This window comes from Echinops telfairi, unplaced genomic scaffold (genome assembly GCF_000313985.2).
Source record: "Echinops telfairi isolate 266 unplaced genomic scaffold, ASM31398v2 ScPeMD7_4048;HRSCAF=4782, whole genome shotgun sequence".
Classification (NCBI taxonomy): domain Eukaryota; kingdom Metazoa; phylum Chordata; class Mammalia; order Afrosoricida; family Tenrecidae; genus Echinops; species Echinops telfairi.
In genome coordinates, this window is record NW_022107947.1 from 119675 (window position 1) to 136829 (window position 17155).

Consider the following 17155-nt stretch of genomic DNA (forward strand, 5'->3'; position numbering starts at 1 on the left):
AATGTCCTTCTGCTACCTTAATACTAAACCTATAAATATAGGCTCATAGATCTATTTCCCCATCCTCATATAAATATATTTGCATATGTCCATGTCTTTATCTAGACCTCCATAAATGCCCTTTGCCTCCCAGCTCTTTTCGCTATTACCCTTGATTTTCCTCCTGTCCCACTATCATGCTCAGTCCCCATCAGGATTTCAGTACTTCCTCTTTGTTACATTCGCCTTGATCATGCCCTACCAGGTCCCCCACACCCACCTCACCACCAATTTGGATCACTTGTTGTTCCCTTGTTTTCTTGCATTCTTATGCTACCTTACCCCCACCCATTGCTCTCTGGAGAACAATGTAACACACTGCATTTGAAAACTCAAATATCAGCATGAGAGTAGAACTTCGTTTTTCTTATCACAGTTCTTAGCTGTGCCACTTTGCTCATAGAAGCCCTTGTGGCGCAGCAGTTAGGAGGTTCTGCTGCTGATCATAAGACTGGTGGTTCAAACCTCCCGTGGAAGTCTGACGTGACAAAGACTACAGCCTTGGAAACCCTATGGGGCAGTGCTCCGCTCACCTATAGTGATCGGAGTTGGCTCCAAAGCAACATATAAGTTTTTTGCTTGGCATCTTGCTCACCAGTATTGACAGGAGAATGAAAAAGAAAACTAAACGTACCTTACATGACTACCATTCCTTACTTTGAATATTGGGAAATTGGCAATAAAACTTATCTAAATGATGGCACTCATAGGTTTTTACCTACTTCAAATTACAGAAGCCTAAAACTTGGAAGACGTGGTCTGAACTAACCCTCTCTTTTATAGATGAGAGACTACTGGTCTTTGATGAAAAGTCACACAAAGATGGAATTAGACAACAGGTCTCCCCATCCTAGGCCAGTGCTTATTCTCCTTCCTTAGGCAGGTCTGCTCCAACAATAATCTGGCAACTGATAGGGAAGTGCAGGGGTGGCGTGAAGGAAAAGTACAGCCTCGATCTGCAGACTACCAGGGCACTCCACCTGGCTCCTACTCCGGCTTACTGTTGCCAGCCTTTGCATTCAACGCCTTACAGCCTCTGCGTAGAGCTCACCTGCCATATAGTAGGGAGAACAGCAGAATTCAGAAGTGAAAAAGTTCCTGCTGACTTTACACAGTAAATCACTTTCAGAAACAGGCAAAGGTTCCAGATTGCAACAATGCTACTTAAACCAAGTTGCAAAAGATATGGCATTTCAACATCCTTTTTCATGTTACTCTTGAAATAATTATGCCCTGGCCATATCTCCAATAGCTAGGGCCTGTGCATTCTATCTCCTGGTCTAGTTCACAGGGAATGAATATGGAGATAAATCCATCTCCCTGCATGGGCAGCAACATACCCAACAGGTACTTTTCGGAACCATTAAAAACCTGACTTACAAACTAGCTGGCATGTAGCAGAAGTCTTGTAAGCATATATGCAAATGGGTTTCTTTTTCTTTTAAAAGATGTATGTGGAAAATAAGAAATGTTTAGGTATGTGATACTAATTCTACACAAAATCATCACCCTGTAGAACAGGGAAAGCTCAGAGTCTAAGGTTTAGAAGAAACACATTCATGGCACAAAGCAGGCTTTTCTATCATTTACCTGGATTTGCTTGTCATCAGTATTACTATCCTATTGTTAACAATTTAACAATTACAGAGGACTTCTACATTAATTATCGCATCAAAATCTGGAAGTGATTTTTCCCCATCTTACAGATCTGGAAACCAAGGTTTAAAGAATTAGACTGTTTCTCCAGCTAAGAAGTCATCAGAGCCTCATTTCCCACAAGAGCAAGAATTGGAGAAAGGGTATTCTGCTTAAACCATTCAATATAAGGAATTGTCCAGCATTAAAAGTAAATACCTTTTCTTTGAAAGCCTCATGCCACAAGCTACCTGGATTTCAGATTGTCTCTCAAGGGGCACAGCATTCTCCATAGGCTACATCAGAAGAATCTGAGCTGGAAACCCCACTAAATGAACCAGACTTCACCTTACATGGACCTGTTGCAGATCAAAGCCACTGAAATAATCCTTTGAACTTAATGCTGAAAAGTGGATGTCTGCTATCTCAAAGTCACGGAATTGGAAGTCACTGGACTCTGGCTCAAACCTCTTGTTTTTGAGGTTGCCCAATAATTGACAAGTTAATACTACCATGTATTTGCTCTTTTCACATGGTCTTTACCTTTTGCGACATAGGTTCTGTATAGTTCTGAATACATGTTATTGAAATTATTGCCTTTTGTCTCATTGGTTTCTTAAACAGAGTCCATTCGCTTACATTTTAATCTGTATAAGTGAACATTCCAGATATTTTAGACTAAAAAGCTTTCCAATCAATGTTTACTTTCCTTTTCTCAGTAGTATTTTAAATTCTATGCCATTGGCTGGATTGAAATTAGAATTTCCAACGATCCCATGGAGGTTATTTATATATATTCTCTCTCAGAAACTCATAAAGCTCCCTCTAATGTTGACCAGGGAAAGTATAAAGCTTAGATATGCGAATGGATTTTGAGCTCACACTTAATCATACACCCTAATCTAAACACATTCGCTCTTATAATGAGGCCCTAATTGTCCTGAAGAGATCACAGAGGATACAGCAAAGTGTGGCATAGAAATTCGATGGTGCGTTCCTATCAGGAAAAATAGTGGCTGGAACCTTAAAGGCTTTCTTAACATGAGCAGCCATCTCCGTGAGGTGTCAGTTCTAAGTCCACACAGGACTTATCATTTACACGCCAGTGTGATCCAACGATTATAAATAAAATCCATGATAAAAGGAAGGACAAATTATGAGCACCCATTTGCAGAAGGAGGCTAGGGAAGACAGTAAGAGCCCTAAATCCATTTTAAAAGTCCCTAAATCCATTTTCAAATTCCCATGTGGATTAGCAGGGACCTGAATAGCCTTGTTCCTCAGACAGAGCGTATCGGAAAGGGCATTACCTACACTACCTTACCAGTTGGAGGGGCGCGCGCAAGGGGAGGAGTACGGACAGTCTCCCTTGGGCACGTACCCTGGTGTGTCCTTAATGGAGATATCCCTATGGGGCATTCCACAGTTACAAGTCATGCCTTGACTGCCTTAGGGAGGACCCTGGACCAATCTTGTAAGCTCTACAACGTACAGAACTACGATGTATTGCCACCATCCATGCCTTTATAACAAGTTCCCTTGACTTCTCATGTCCCTTTTACTTATTTTTGTTTATTTGAGATTAATTTGTTTGTCATTGAAGACTCCAAGTCCATTTAATTGTTTTTTCCTCTTCTTTTTCTTTTTTTTAAGTCACTCAGACCACTATTTAAGTTTGAGGGATCTGTTCAGTTTTTAAAGAAACGTACAATATACATTTGCACAGCCCATCTCAAGCAATGAAATCAATAACAAATACCCCATTATATCCTCCATAAATGTGGTTTTTCCCCCACCATCCTTCAATAACCTGTCCCTCCCTTCCTGATCCCAACTCTGCCCTAGCCTCCTCACAGTCATCAAAGTCTAGTCTATTAGTATGCAAGCCAGGCTTCTTGTCCTTTGTTTTCCCTTATACAAACAGTGCTATTAAATATTTATCTTTGTACAACTGAGTTTGCTAAGCATAATGCTGTCTAGCTTTATCCATTTTGTGGTGTTTAAGAGAACTGTCCTTGTTTTTTAGTGATGCATATTTCATAGTACTCGAGTTTGTTTATAATTAGGTTTGGGGTGGTAACTATGTTTTTGCTACTATTTTCATGTCCCTTTTAAAGCTCTGTACATCAGCAAACCCTTGGGTACCATTAAGACCTTATTCTAATGGTTTCCATTATCTGGATAACACATCTTTGTCTTTATCTCATTCTAATCCCATTTGAAATGTAATAAAGGTTCTCTTAAAAAATAAATAAAATAAAGGTAATATCCACAATACACTTCCTGAATCAAGTCGTTCCAATAATTCTATCTCCCTCATCCATAGTTGTTGTTCCTGTGGCCTGCACTGTGAATACCAGGATGCATGAGGATATGCATACTCCACTGCCATCGAGGTAATTCAGACTCATAACAACCCTGAAGAGAGTATGTAAATCTTTACAGGAGCATATAGCCGCTTCTGTCTCCTGCAGGTGGATAGTGAGTTTTAAGTGCTGACCTGTCTATTAGCAACCTAAAGCTCACCTGACAGCCCAACCAGGGCTCCTTGAGTCTACACATAGTGCAAGCTCTTTCAAATTATGTTAACACAATATCTTATTCTAAATCTCCATCCTGAGCGCATACAAGAATAGCTTATACAGTTTTACTGGCATATTCCCTTTCATGCACTCCTTAAATTATTGTGTTTCTCTATTAAATTATAAATTTCATAGGTGCAACACATTTACTTTAAGTCCTTTGTTATTCCTTACTACAGCTTTAGTGGTAAAACCTTTAAACACCCAATTGCAACACAAAGGGTTGGTGGTTTGAACCCACCCAGTTCTGTGGGAAATAGACCTGCCTAGGAGTCCAGCCTAGAAAACTGTATGCAGTTCTACTCTGTCATACGGGTAGCATGAATCAGAAACAGACTGGACAGTACCTACCAACAACATACGTCTTAATCAGCATGAAGTAGGTTTCCTATAAATGCAAAAGCCATTCTCAGTATTCTCCACAGCTTCTTAACTAATATTTTGAGCCTCATCATTTTTACGGGGTAAGGAGGTGGGGATTGCTCTGTGCATAGAAGGTTGTTTAAGAGCACCTTGGCCTCTACTCCTTAGATGCCAGGAGCAACCTCTCAAAGTTGTCCAGACATTGCCAAATGTTCCTGGGGGAAGGAGGAATGGGGAAGAATCTCCCTCAGTTGAAATTCTCTGCCTTTCAACCAAAAACCAAACTCGCTGCTACTGAATCAATTCCAACTCACAGCGACCCTCTAACAGGATACAAATGCCCCTGCAGGTTTCCGAGGCAGTAACTCTTTATAGGAGTAGAAAAACTCATCTTTCTCCAACACAGCAGCTTGGTGGTTTTGAACTGTTGATCTTGCCATTATTAGCCCACACCCCACAACGCACACCAGGTGTCCAGTTCCACTGCATTAACAAAAATTTCAAAAAATCTAAACTCGCTGCCATGAAGTCTATTCTGACTCACGCACACACTGTAGGGTAGGGTCAGACTGCCCTGTGAATGAGTTCAAAATGCCATAGGAAAAATATTCACAGCTAGAACCACAGAGTTTGGTATTAAGAGGACCCCCTAGATCTTCCCTAGTCCAGTCCCTAACTTTATAGATGGAGAAAAGGAGAATGAGATTTGGCAGGGAAGGGATCTTTGACTATTTATACACACATAGTATAAGGGGGTGCGGAATCCTAAGGTAAGTGTAACACTGAAATCTGGGTAGTGGTCCCACGGAATATTATACAAGTATTACTCTATTAGACTTTTTAAGTTCCTAGAGCCCTGGTGGTGTAATGGTTACATGTTGGGCAGTGAACCACAAGGTCAGCAATTTGAAACCAACAGCCACTTCGCAAGAGGAAGTCTGGGCTTTCTACTCCCAGAAAGAGTTAAGAGTCTAGGAAACCAAAGGGGAAGAAGTTCCACCGGGTCCTAGAGCGCTGCTTTAAGTCGGCACTGACTCGATGCCAGACTGAGTAAGCATTTAATAATGATTTCTATTACATTTCTATTATTTCTGGCTTATGAAGATGAATTTCAAATGAAGGCACTAAGGCCCAAGGAGGTAAATGGCTGGCCTAATCGTCACAGCGGAAATCTAGAGGGCCTGTGGATAGCTATTTGTTGCCTGAATTCAAAGCAGTTCCATTCACTTGAATACTTTCGATTTCCCTCCAAAGCTAACCACCCAACTCCTGCCCGACCCCCACATACTTTGGTCAAAAAAGCATCCCCAGCAGCTCCCACGTTTAAAGGACAATTCTCACTGTCATCCAGCGACAACACATAGGGTTTCAGAGACATTCGATTCTTAAGGGGCCTCATGTTCCTCCCAGAGGCCGAACCACTGATCTTCCGGGTAACTGCCCAACGCCTCACCCACAGAGCCCCCAGGGCTCCGTGTGGTCTAATTCGTGCATCTAATTCAGCTTTTTTCGTGCATCTAATTCAGCTTTTTGAAGCGCGTGTGCAGCAGACTGTTTTTACAGACGAAGCCTCAGGGATGAAAATGCTTGAGTAACTCTCCTGGGGACACACAACCTCCTTAAGGGCGGCGCGGGTAGTCAATGGGCTTTCTCTCCACCCCTCCAAAACAAAACGGAAGCTGTCTTCACACGGAGGGGGAAGTTCCACGCTTTCCGGTCTTCTTCAGAATCCCTAATACTGAAGGGAACCAAAATAAACCAACCTCACTGCCCCCGAGTCCATTAGGACTCGGGGACCTTTCCGGACAAGGGACAACTGACCTTTCCGGGGGCTGTCAGCTCCTGGGCTTGAACAGCATCCCTTGCAGGCAGCACCGGGCGCTTAACCACTGCGCCACCAGGGCTGGCTGCCCACCTGACAGCTGCTGGCACACCTTCACGACCCCCTCCTTCTCCCTCCCCGCGCTGGGCAAGCCTAGGGCGAGGGCCGTTCGTGCTCGCAGGAAAATGCTGGATCGCCCCAAACCTCCAGTGCCTCGCCCTCCCCCGAGGCCACTCTCTGCGAGACCCGTCCCGAAGGACACGCGGTCGCGCGCCGCGGGGGTCAGGTCTGCACGAACGGACGAGAACTGCGTGTACAAAGGCGTCTGTTCGCGTTTTTGACGCGGGGAGCCCGAGGGGTCGCGACCGAGGACCCGGAGACGGCCGAGCGAGGCGGGGCAGGTGCTGGGCCTGCGTGACTGGAGAAGCGCGGCCGCCTGCCCCTCCCCCGCGCCCCCCCCCGGGGTGGGGATCCCGGGCTCGGGGTGCTCGGCCGCCTCCGGGCGCCCCCACACCTGGCGCACCTGGAGGCGCTCCCGGGACCCCCCCGGAGGCGGAGTCTCGGGAGGCTCGGGGCGCCCGGCCCGGGGAGGAGCCCGCGGCGTCCGGCCCTCCGCCCCGGCAGCACGCCGGCCGCGCCCCTCGCTTACCGCCCCAAATGCCCAGCTTCAGCTGAGACTTGTTCAGGTTCTCCACATAGTCGCCCAGGAAGCGGTTCAGCAGGTCGGCGACCACCGACTCCAGCACCATCGTCGGTGCGGGGGAGAAGCAGCCCCTGAGAGGGAGGAGCCGGAACAGCCGCACGCAGGCGAGGGCGGCGGCCGCGCCGGAATGACAGCCCCTCGGGCGCCACGCCACGCCCCTCCGCGCCGCGCCACGCCCCTCCGCGCCGCGCCACGCCCCTCCGCGCCGCGCCACGCCCCGCGCTGCGCGTGACCCCGGATGTGCGCACGCGCGTCGCCGCCTCCCAGAGCGCCCGGCCGGGTCTGCCCGCCTGCTGCGCTTCCGTGGACGCTCCACGAAGGGACGTGGGAGAGGATCGGGCCTCCGGACCCGACCTCAGGCAGCCCCGCGGGGCAGCTGCTCAGCGCTGCTCACGTCTCGAGCACGCGCAGCGCGCCTTTTTAGCAGCCACCCCCTGCACCTGTGGGCCGGATCCCAGGACACATCACCTCGGCCTGCTTTTTGCTCCTTGAAAACTTCAGAACGAGAGGAGAGGGCAACAGGGTCTGGTCCTGAGGCTGGGAATTGAGTTTGGGGAAGCGCCTTCATTTTCTCACTTCTGTGCTCAATTTACTCATAATTACAAGCTACCCAGCTTCTTGGTCACCTGCTTCACCGCGGAAATAAAGAACAAAAGCATAGTTTTTATTTTTAAGTAGGAGTTATTGGGTTACTTAGCTCTAACCTGTTCTCTGCTTTCAGTCATTTGTCTCTGGCATGGCAGGGATTGTAGGCTGCAAGGACTTCCTGCCCTAGAGAAACTAAACTACCCATTGACATGCCAATGATCTCTGAGCACCAGGTTGGAGGGGTTTTTTTGCGGGGGTGGGTCCCCCTAAAATATGTTTCAAACACCTGTTGAGATATAATAAGCAGAAATAAACCTAAGAAGTGCTATTATTTGTAGTCACCAAAAGAAAAAGCCAAAAGCACTGCTATCAGGCCTATTCACCGTTATTTATTAAATGCTTAGCTAGGAGACCATGTCTGAAAGCGTATGCGTGTGTTGCTCTGCTAGTAAACTATGAGGCTAGTATAGAATCATATATATATATTTCTTAAATTCAAAACCTATGGCCTTGAAGAAGAGAGGAAACAAATCACGTTTGCAGTTGGTATCATGTAGTGACTGATACAGAGAAACAGGACCAGTACTTTTAGTGTCCACCTTTATCTTCTCCGCTCCTACCGAAAACAAATCCATCATCAGTTGTCTTTCCTACTTCAGACACTAAGTACCTAGGAAGCACTTTGAACTTCTGTCTATTATCCATAGTCAAGTAAAAGGCAAGCCTGCCTATTGTGCATTTCTCATATTTCCCTTCTACCTCACCTGGGCCACAATCGCCTTCTAACTGCCCTCTTGGCCCCCAATGTGCCCCCTCACCAATCCACTGCTCAGGGCCCCCAGAGGTAGTTTCCCAAAGCAAAGTGAGCTCAAGTGAGCCCCTCCAGTGTCCAGAGCACCCCACTCAATCTGCCTCCAAATTGTCTCTGCTCTTGCCTGATAACCACCACTCTCTTGTTACTCCCACTCTGTAGTCTGTGTTCTGGTTGAGATAGGGCTGGCACCAACTTAAAAAAAAAAAAGTGCACAGATAACAGTACCAGATGATAAGAAAGATGCCACAGGCAGCATGGAATTGCCACATCACTGGGACAGAGGGTGCAATCTCATGGAGGAGGTGGGTAATACCAATGCCTGTGTAGTGATAATTCCTTGTACTTCCATGATTAGGTATGCTTGCAATAGAATAACTTATGTGCTTTAATATGCGTTGTTCCATTTTCTTATTAGTGTTGCATATATACCCCATGAGCTGTAATATCATTCACTTGTATGCCAAGGCATACATTCTCATGTCTTCATGAAAGATTTCTTTGATATGTAATGAAGGTACTAGTATTGTCCTTCTACAGGGAAGTCACACTCAGGAATGTTAAGTCATATCCCCAAATCTCAAAGCAGGGATAGGTTTCCTCTGCACCCCTGGGCATTGCCACTAAGATAGTAGTAATTCTGAGACCTTTAAAAGGTAGGGGTAAAAATCTCACAAGGAAAAAAAAAAAAATCTCACAAGGTGGGAGGAATTTAACTCAAAATTGTTCGTATAAATAATACTATTACCATGTCGTATAATAAATAATACTATTACCATGTCGTATATTTAAAAGTCTTTATCTTTGAGGCCTTATTATTAATGAATTTTATATCTTAGAACAGTTTCATATTTGTTGAAAACTCACATAGAAATTAGAGTTCCCAATACTGTCTCTCCCACTGTACACAATTTCTATTATTAATATATTGCAATAATAGTGTGGTACAATTATCATTGAGGAACCGCTTTTGATAATCTTATTATTAACTTGACTCCATGGTTTATACTTCAGTCTTTGTATTGTACAGTCCCATAAGTTTTGACAAATACAGATGTAGCCACCATTTGAGTACATAGAGAATAGCTTCGCCACCTAAAAATGCTCTGTGTTCTCCCTTTCCATTGCTCTATCCCTCCCCCCGAACTCGTGGCTGTTATAGATTTGTCCTTTCCAAACCGTCATATAGTTAGTTTCATATTTATAGATAGCTTTTTAAAAACTTCTTCTTAACAGTATACATGTAAGGGGCCTCAAGTCTTTTAATGGCTTGATAAGGCATTTTATTTTTATTGCTGAATACTATTCCACTGAATGGATATATCATATATCCATTCACCTACTGAAAGACATCTTGGTTAGGTCACAATTTTTGGCAAGTAATAATAAAGTTATGGAGCACTGGTAGCATAGAAGATAGCTATACAACTGCTGTAAATATCTGGACAGGTTTTGGAGTAGACATCAGTTTTCCACTCATTTAGGGAAGTACCTGGGAGCATGATTGCTAGGTCATATGCAAAGCCTGGTAGTGTAGTGGTTATGACTTCTGTCTGTAAGTTTCACAGTTCAAAACTGCCAGCCGATCCCTGGTAGAAAGATGAGGCTTCCTACTATAAACAGGTACAATCTTGGAAACTCACACTGATAGTTCTACCCTGTCCTATCGGGTACCTGTGAGTCATCAACTCGGTGGCAGTGAGTGAGCAAGGTATGTGTCACTTGGTAATAAACTGCCAAACTGCTTTTCAAAGCGGCTATATTGGGATTTTTTTTGCATTCTCATCAGCAATAAGTGAGAACTTCTGTTGCTCTGCAATATCACCAGCATATGGCATTGTGAGTATTTTGGATTTCAGCCATTCTAATACAGTTTAGCTACATTGGTGTTCGGTGATATAACTGTCCCTTTCCATGTTGGGGCCCAGGTTCATTTCCCAGACAATGCACTGTGACTTTAGGTGCATTGGTATGGGTAGACTAGAGAAACAAATTCATAGACACTCTTATGTGTCTAAGAAAGAGCTTTATATACAAGAGCAATTGAATATTGAGAAAACATCCCAGCCCAGTCCAGATCAAATCCCTAAGTCCAGTAATAGCCCATATGTCCAAAACCAATCTATAAATTCCTCTTCAGACTCACAAAACACATGCAATGGTGCCGAATGCAGGACAATCACAGGCCAGTGGGTAGAAAGTCTTGTGGATCCAGTGGCTGGATGTTGTGGATCCAGCATCTCAGGGCCGGCAGGATCTCCACGTGGCTTCTCCAGCTCCCAGGCTCTGGCTGCCATCCCATAAGAGTGTCTCGCAAGAACTGAGTGTGTGTCCTGCCTCCAGCAAGTTATTTATTTCCTTAGCACCCCCACATGAGGTCATCAAACTGCGACCTGATTGACAGGCTTAACTCCACCCCTTCACTCCTAAGACTCTCAAATTGACAACAGATTATGTAACTACCACACAGCCATCAACCACTTTACAGTGGAAGTTTTCATGTTGCTGCAGTGTTAAACAGAATGGAGCTTGCAGATTTAGACAGACTAGGAAGAAAGGCTTCTCAGTCGCTTTCCAAAAATTAGCCAATGAAAACCTTGTGGATCACAACAATCCGGCCCTTAATCAATCATGGGGGTGGCAAAACCAGTGTGGTATTCCATGGTACATGGGAGCATCATGAGTCGGTAGGCAATAGTATCTCATTGTTCTAATTTGCAATTTCCTAATGACATATTCAAAGATGAGTTGATTATATTTGTGTAGGTCTTTGTCTGGGATATATTCTACCCCACTGATACATTTATCTATTCCTTTGCCTATACCACACTGTCTTGGTCATTATAGCTTTTATCTTAAGTCTTAGAGTCAGTCAAGCAGTGCCTTGTTCTTCTTCAGTGTGGTGTTGACTATTATAGGCCTTTTGCCTTTCCATGTAAACGTTAGAATCCATTTGTTGTTACCCACAAAATAACTTGCTGGGATTTTGTTTGGGGTTGCATTGATCCTGTACAGCAAGTTGGGAAGAACTGGCACCTTGATATCGAGTCTTATTTACCATGAACCACGAACTAGAGTATATCCATTTATGTCTTCTCTGATTTCTTTCATCAAAATTCTTTAGTTTCCTCTTACAGACCTTCTACAAGTTCTATTAGATTCATGCCTTTTTCATTGGGGGTGTGTGTGTGTGTGTGTGTGACTAAATGTGAATGACGAGCCCTAGTGGCACAATGGTGAAGCACTTGGCTGCTAACTGCAAATTTAAACCCAATCACAGGAGGAGAAAGATCTGGCAGATTACAGCCAGTAAGACCCTATGGGCAGTTCTGCTCGGTCACACAGAATCTCCGAATGGAAATCAACTCAGTGGTTCCCATTTATAACCATGTAAATGGTGCTGTGCCTTTTATTTCCAATTACAGTTGTTTATTACTGGTATGAGGAAAGCAATTGACTTTTGTTTATTAACATCGTAGCCTACAACCTTGCTATAATTGTTTATTAATCCCGGGAGGGCTTTTCATTTGGTTGGGTTTTTTGGTGAGATCTTTGAGACTTTCTATCTAGAGAATCATGGCACTTACAAACAAAGGCAGTTTTATGTGTTTCCCAATCTGTGGAGAGAAAGATGGAGCCTTCTACTCCCATAAAGAATTATAGTCTCAGAAACTCATGGGGCAGGTCTACCCTGTCGTATAGGGTCACTATGAGCCAGCACTGACTCGATGGCCGTGCGTTTGAGTTTTGTTTTGGTCCCAGTCTGTACACCTTTTATTTCCCGTCTTGTCTGACTGCACTAGCCTGGACTTCCAGGACCATGCTCAGTAGGCGTGATAAGAGAAGACATCCTTGTCTTAGTCCCAATCTCAGGAGGTAAGCATGTCATTTCTCACCAAAAGCTTCTATATTTTAAGATTTTGCACTTTCAGAATGTTTTGAGAGACTGATTGTTTTCACACTTTTTAAAATGATTAGAAATGCACAGTCCCAATTTAAAACAAACTGTTATAAAATACAGCACTCATGTACCACACCGTATTATGCTATTATCTTTTCATTTGGTTTTTCCACAAATTCTTCGGAGCCTCCTTGTACAAGAAGGAATGTGGATACAAAGATTAACTGAGAGGATGTATGTTCTAGCAGCTCTGGTTCTGGCACACATCCTAACTTGAGACCAATGGGCAGAGTGACAAAAACTATTACAAAACTAAACTACAATGAGGGATTGAGCAATAAAAACAGATGGGTGAAACATCATCTTTCTGTTCAAAACAGAAATCAACATTAGGGATACTTTTTAAACATTAAAAACACTTGCTTTAAAAAATTTCTAACTCGTGCTAGCTCACTCCCACACTCAATCCCCTAACACTGCGAAAAAGAAATCCAAAAGTAAGAAAAGGTGCGCAAACCAATGTACCATGACAGTATGAAAATAGAAAGATTAACTGGCGGTGGGGGAGCATGAGAGTAGAGTACAGGATGTCACAACAAGAGAGAAACACAAAGATGGCTTGGCTAGTCCAACCTCCTCATGTGACAAGGGGAGACATGAGACACCGGCTCCCAGAGATAACTGAAAGACTTCTCTACAGTCTCCCAATGAGTTGGCAACTGCCAGCATTCCCTGGTTAGTGGCCCCCCACTACCTGACACTCTGGTAGTGTTGAAGAGATGACTACGTCAGAGCACCTGCATTGTCATGGTTACATACTCTCTTCTGGCTTTCCTTCAAACCCAGCCCCATTTCTAGAGAGGGAGAGAGCTTTCCTGTGTTGAATCACCTTCTACTTCCGAGAGCACCTCTATTCTGGCTGGTGTGGGATCTGTTTATGCTTGCTCCCCAGAATTGTTTTCTATCTCCATCACTGAATGTTCCCAGCCCTGAGCGCCAAACTGCCACGGACTTCCTCTGAGTAGAGAAGTATTGTGCCAGGCTCATGCCCTGAGCCGATTACACCATCCTCACATGAGTGGCACATGCTTCTGAGGACAGTAAAACACAAGGCTTAATGTGGTCACAGGTGACTACCCATGCCCCCAAAGAAAGCCCGTCTCTGGTGTTTGCCAAAACTCTGGCATAGGAAATGCTCTGAGACGGTACTGATGAAGGTGTCTGGCTGATGAAAACAAGGCCAAGCTGCTTTGTGTGACCTGGCAGAGAAGCATTTTTTAAGGAATCCCTCTTTAAAGCAATTCCCCGGTCAAGTACATCTATGTCATAACAAAAAACAGTTAGTCCACATTTCTCACGTCCCAGGTATTTTCACACATATGTTGTTAGCACAACACTGCTATATGGAAGGGATTTTTAATTACCTGCATTTTTACAACCTGGGCTCTCAGCACAGTTCATTAACAAATCGGGTAACAATTTGAACCCAGGATCGAGTCACTCCATAGTCTCTGTTTCTTCACCGCTACATCATTCCTCTTGCCTTGGTGTTTCGGGTTCTTTCTTGCCCCACCTCAGAGGTAGATAAACCCAGCCAACCTCCAGCCTGTCCACTTCCATCTGGCCTCTGGCCACCATTTGAACCTATGGCTCTCCAGGCTCTGTCTCCTGAGAAGAGCTGAGTCAAAACAAATACACATGACCTTGCTAATCATTTAGTAATCATTCTCCTATGAGGTCTAGGCCTGGCCCGGAAATTTCATCCACATTGGAGGAGCGAGAAAGACCAAGAAGTAAGCTAGTCAAGCATCTCTTTGGACCCACCAATCCTAACCCCATACTAAATGTATAATGCGCTCAGGAAAGTCTGTGTCTTCTGCTTCAGCCAGATGGGATTCAAATATTCCATTATCATTTCCCCCAACTTCTGACTGATGTACACGATGGATAAGTCTTGGAAAGTCTGGCTTGATCTGCTACTCAGAAAGCATTCAGTCAATATTGTTTGAATTAATGAATAAACTGTTAAGCGTGTGCTTTCTTCTCGATGTGCCTTCTAGCTTGATTAGTAATAATTATTGCGGCTACTATATATTTAGCACTTAATACCTTTACATTCTGGCTGGTGCTGGCAAAGATATGAAATGATTAAGCACACCATGGAGTGTCAGAAATCTGTCTTGCAAGACGGAGCTTTAGAAGTGAGGACAGCAGCATTACATTTCATGTACTTGGAACATGTTGTCGGGAGGGATCAGCCCCTGGAGAAGAACAGCACGCCTACTGAAAGCCAGCATCAGCGAGAAAGGATTGCTCCATGGAAGGGCCTGGCACCATCTCTCCAACAGTGGGCTGAAATACAGCAGCCGGGGTCAGGATGGTCCGGGACCAGGCCATAGTTCACTCTTGGGGTGGAAGGTCATGACCAAGTTGAAACCAGCAGGAAGGCACCTAATGGTGTTCTAGGCACAGTGCTGTGTTTTTCATCATTGCTTTAGTAAACCTCCCCCAAACCCATACCCATCACTAAGTATCAACACATCCATTTTTCATCACCATATGACCGTGGAGAAGTTACTTGACCTCTGAAACTCAGTTTTCCCCCGTATGAAATGAGGGTGATCAGACACTGCAGAGTCTCTGTGGTAATACTAGATACGATGTGAAAACCTTACAGTGCCGTAGCTGTGCCTGTATCAAAAACTCAAAATGTACATGCCCTCTGCAGACATCACCTGTCCATGAATTCAGGTTAATTTATTGAACGTCATTTGGAGAAGCAGTTAATTTCAAGACAATTGCTTCGACAGAACACAAGAAAACTTGGCACCCTTTTGGCCTGAGCCCTTGTAGAGAAGCACAGATCCGTTTTGAAGGGGACGGGGATCACAGCCTAGGAAGACCAGGTTCAGGCTCCCTCACAACCGTGATTCCAGTAGCCCAGACATAAACCTACAGAAGCTTATTTTCCGAATCCTAATTCAGGACACATAGCTTAAGAACTGTGTTGTGATTTTTTTTCCCCCACTGAAGTATTACACCCATATAAAGTGCCCCAGCCGCCTTATTAATTAATCGTTGTAAAATATAACACATTTGCCAACGCAGCATTTTTCAGGAGCACAAATTACTGATGTCAATTACATTGATGACGTCATGCAACCATTACCCATAATCACTGCCCAGTTTCCCACCAGCGTAAAAACTGCTTCCTGAACAAAGGCTCTCCTAAAGTCGCTGTAAATGTCAGATGATTTGTGTACTTGTGAATGCATCCCCGAAACCCCACCCAGATCAAGAGATGAAATATGTTCAACCTCTGAGGTTCCCCCCACACACACACACACACACATCCGTAGCAGTAGTCTACAATCAAGAAAGACACAACAGCTAAAATCAGCACTGAAAACGAGCAGGACACTTCAAACACTGGACAATGAAAAGGCTGGAAGTGGAAGCAGTTAAGACAGACAGACAAACCTGAATTTTGTCTTCACCATTTTAATGGTAGGCATAGAGTGCGTCTGGGCTTTCACTGCACGCCCCTCGATCCACACAGTGACTCCGCAATGTAATTAAAATTTAGCCCTCTAGACCACGAGGAAACAAAATTGTTGAGAGTTGTCAAAGACCCCTAGCTCAAGCAAGAAAGAGAATGAACAGGCTCCCGTGAAGTTGTTCAGCAGATGCAGCCACGTGGCAGCTGCAGAGGGGAGGGTGTGGCGTCAGGTTACCTGGTAACACTGGACCGAGCAGTCATTGGCTAGCGCTCCGGACCGGGCGTATAAAGCTTCAGGCCTGCGCCTCCAACCGCCGCGCGCACTTTGAACTTCTAGGGACTGTAGCCCTCTCCTAGGCCAAGCCCGGGGAGAAGGCGGGAGATCTACTGGACACCCAATACTGGTATGTTAGGAGGGACCAGTGGACTGGCTTACTCCCCGGGTCTCTCTCGCGAGGCTTTTACGCCTAAAGGACAGCAAGTCGCATTTCCTGGAGGAGGTAATGATTTTAATTCTCGCTAAGAGTTTACAGTGCACCTGTTCAACGAGTCAGTACACGATTGCACCACGCGAAACGCCTCGAGGCTCTGTAGACGCTGCAATCAAGGTGAGCAGCCAACAGTGTGCGCATCTCTGCCAGCTTCAAAGCATGGATGCCGGCGGGGTGGAAACAGGACGGGAGAAGAAGAATTGACTTTAAATGATTGGAAACGTGTGAGCCTCGCCTCGGGAAAAGCTGGAGGAAACACTTCAAAGAGAAGGAAGTGGGCAGGACCGCTGCGCCCGGCGGGGCTCCGTCTGCCCGTCTGGGGGGCGCTGACACGTTGCTGGCCGCTTAACACCAGCGGAGCATCTGCACCCCGATGTGGTGCCTGGAGCATCTCTGCCTGGCCCCCGAGCGTCTCCTGCGGCGTGGAGAGGCGCTTCTCCGGGGTCGGGCTCGCAGATCCAGAGCTGTTGCGACCGCCGCGTGCGCCAACGTGCTCACCCCGGACCGCATCCCCGAGTTCTGCATCCCGCCACGACTCGCGCCCAGCCCCGGCCCGGCTGCCCTGCGACATTCCTGGGGCGACGACGGGGTGACCGACGAGGGCGCCGGCCGCACCGACTGGGACCCGCGCTCGCAGGCGGCGCTCTCGCTGCCGCACCTGCCCCGCGCGCGCACCGCCTACGGCTTCTGCGCGCTGCTCGAGAGCCCGCACACGCGCCGC

General features: G+C 45.6%; 1 protein-coding gene across 1 annotated transcript in view; it reads right to left on the minus strand.

The window, feature by feature from the left end:
* LOC101650201 (vacuolar protein sorting-associated protein 13C-like) overlaps positions 1-7191 on the minus strand; it is a 125410-nt gene extending 118219 nt beyond the window's left edge. The window contains exon 1 of the mRNA XM_045294948.1: positions 7091-7191. Coding sequence (XP_045150883.1) covers positions 7091-7190 — 100 coding nt within the window. The 5' untranslated portion in view covers position 7191. The remainder of the gene's footprint in view (positions 1-7090) is intronic.
* Positions 7192-17155: the final 9964 nt, after the last annotated feature.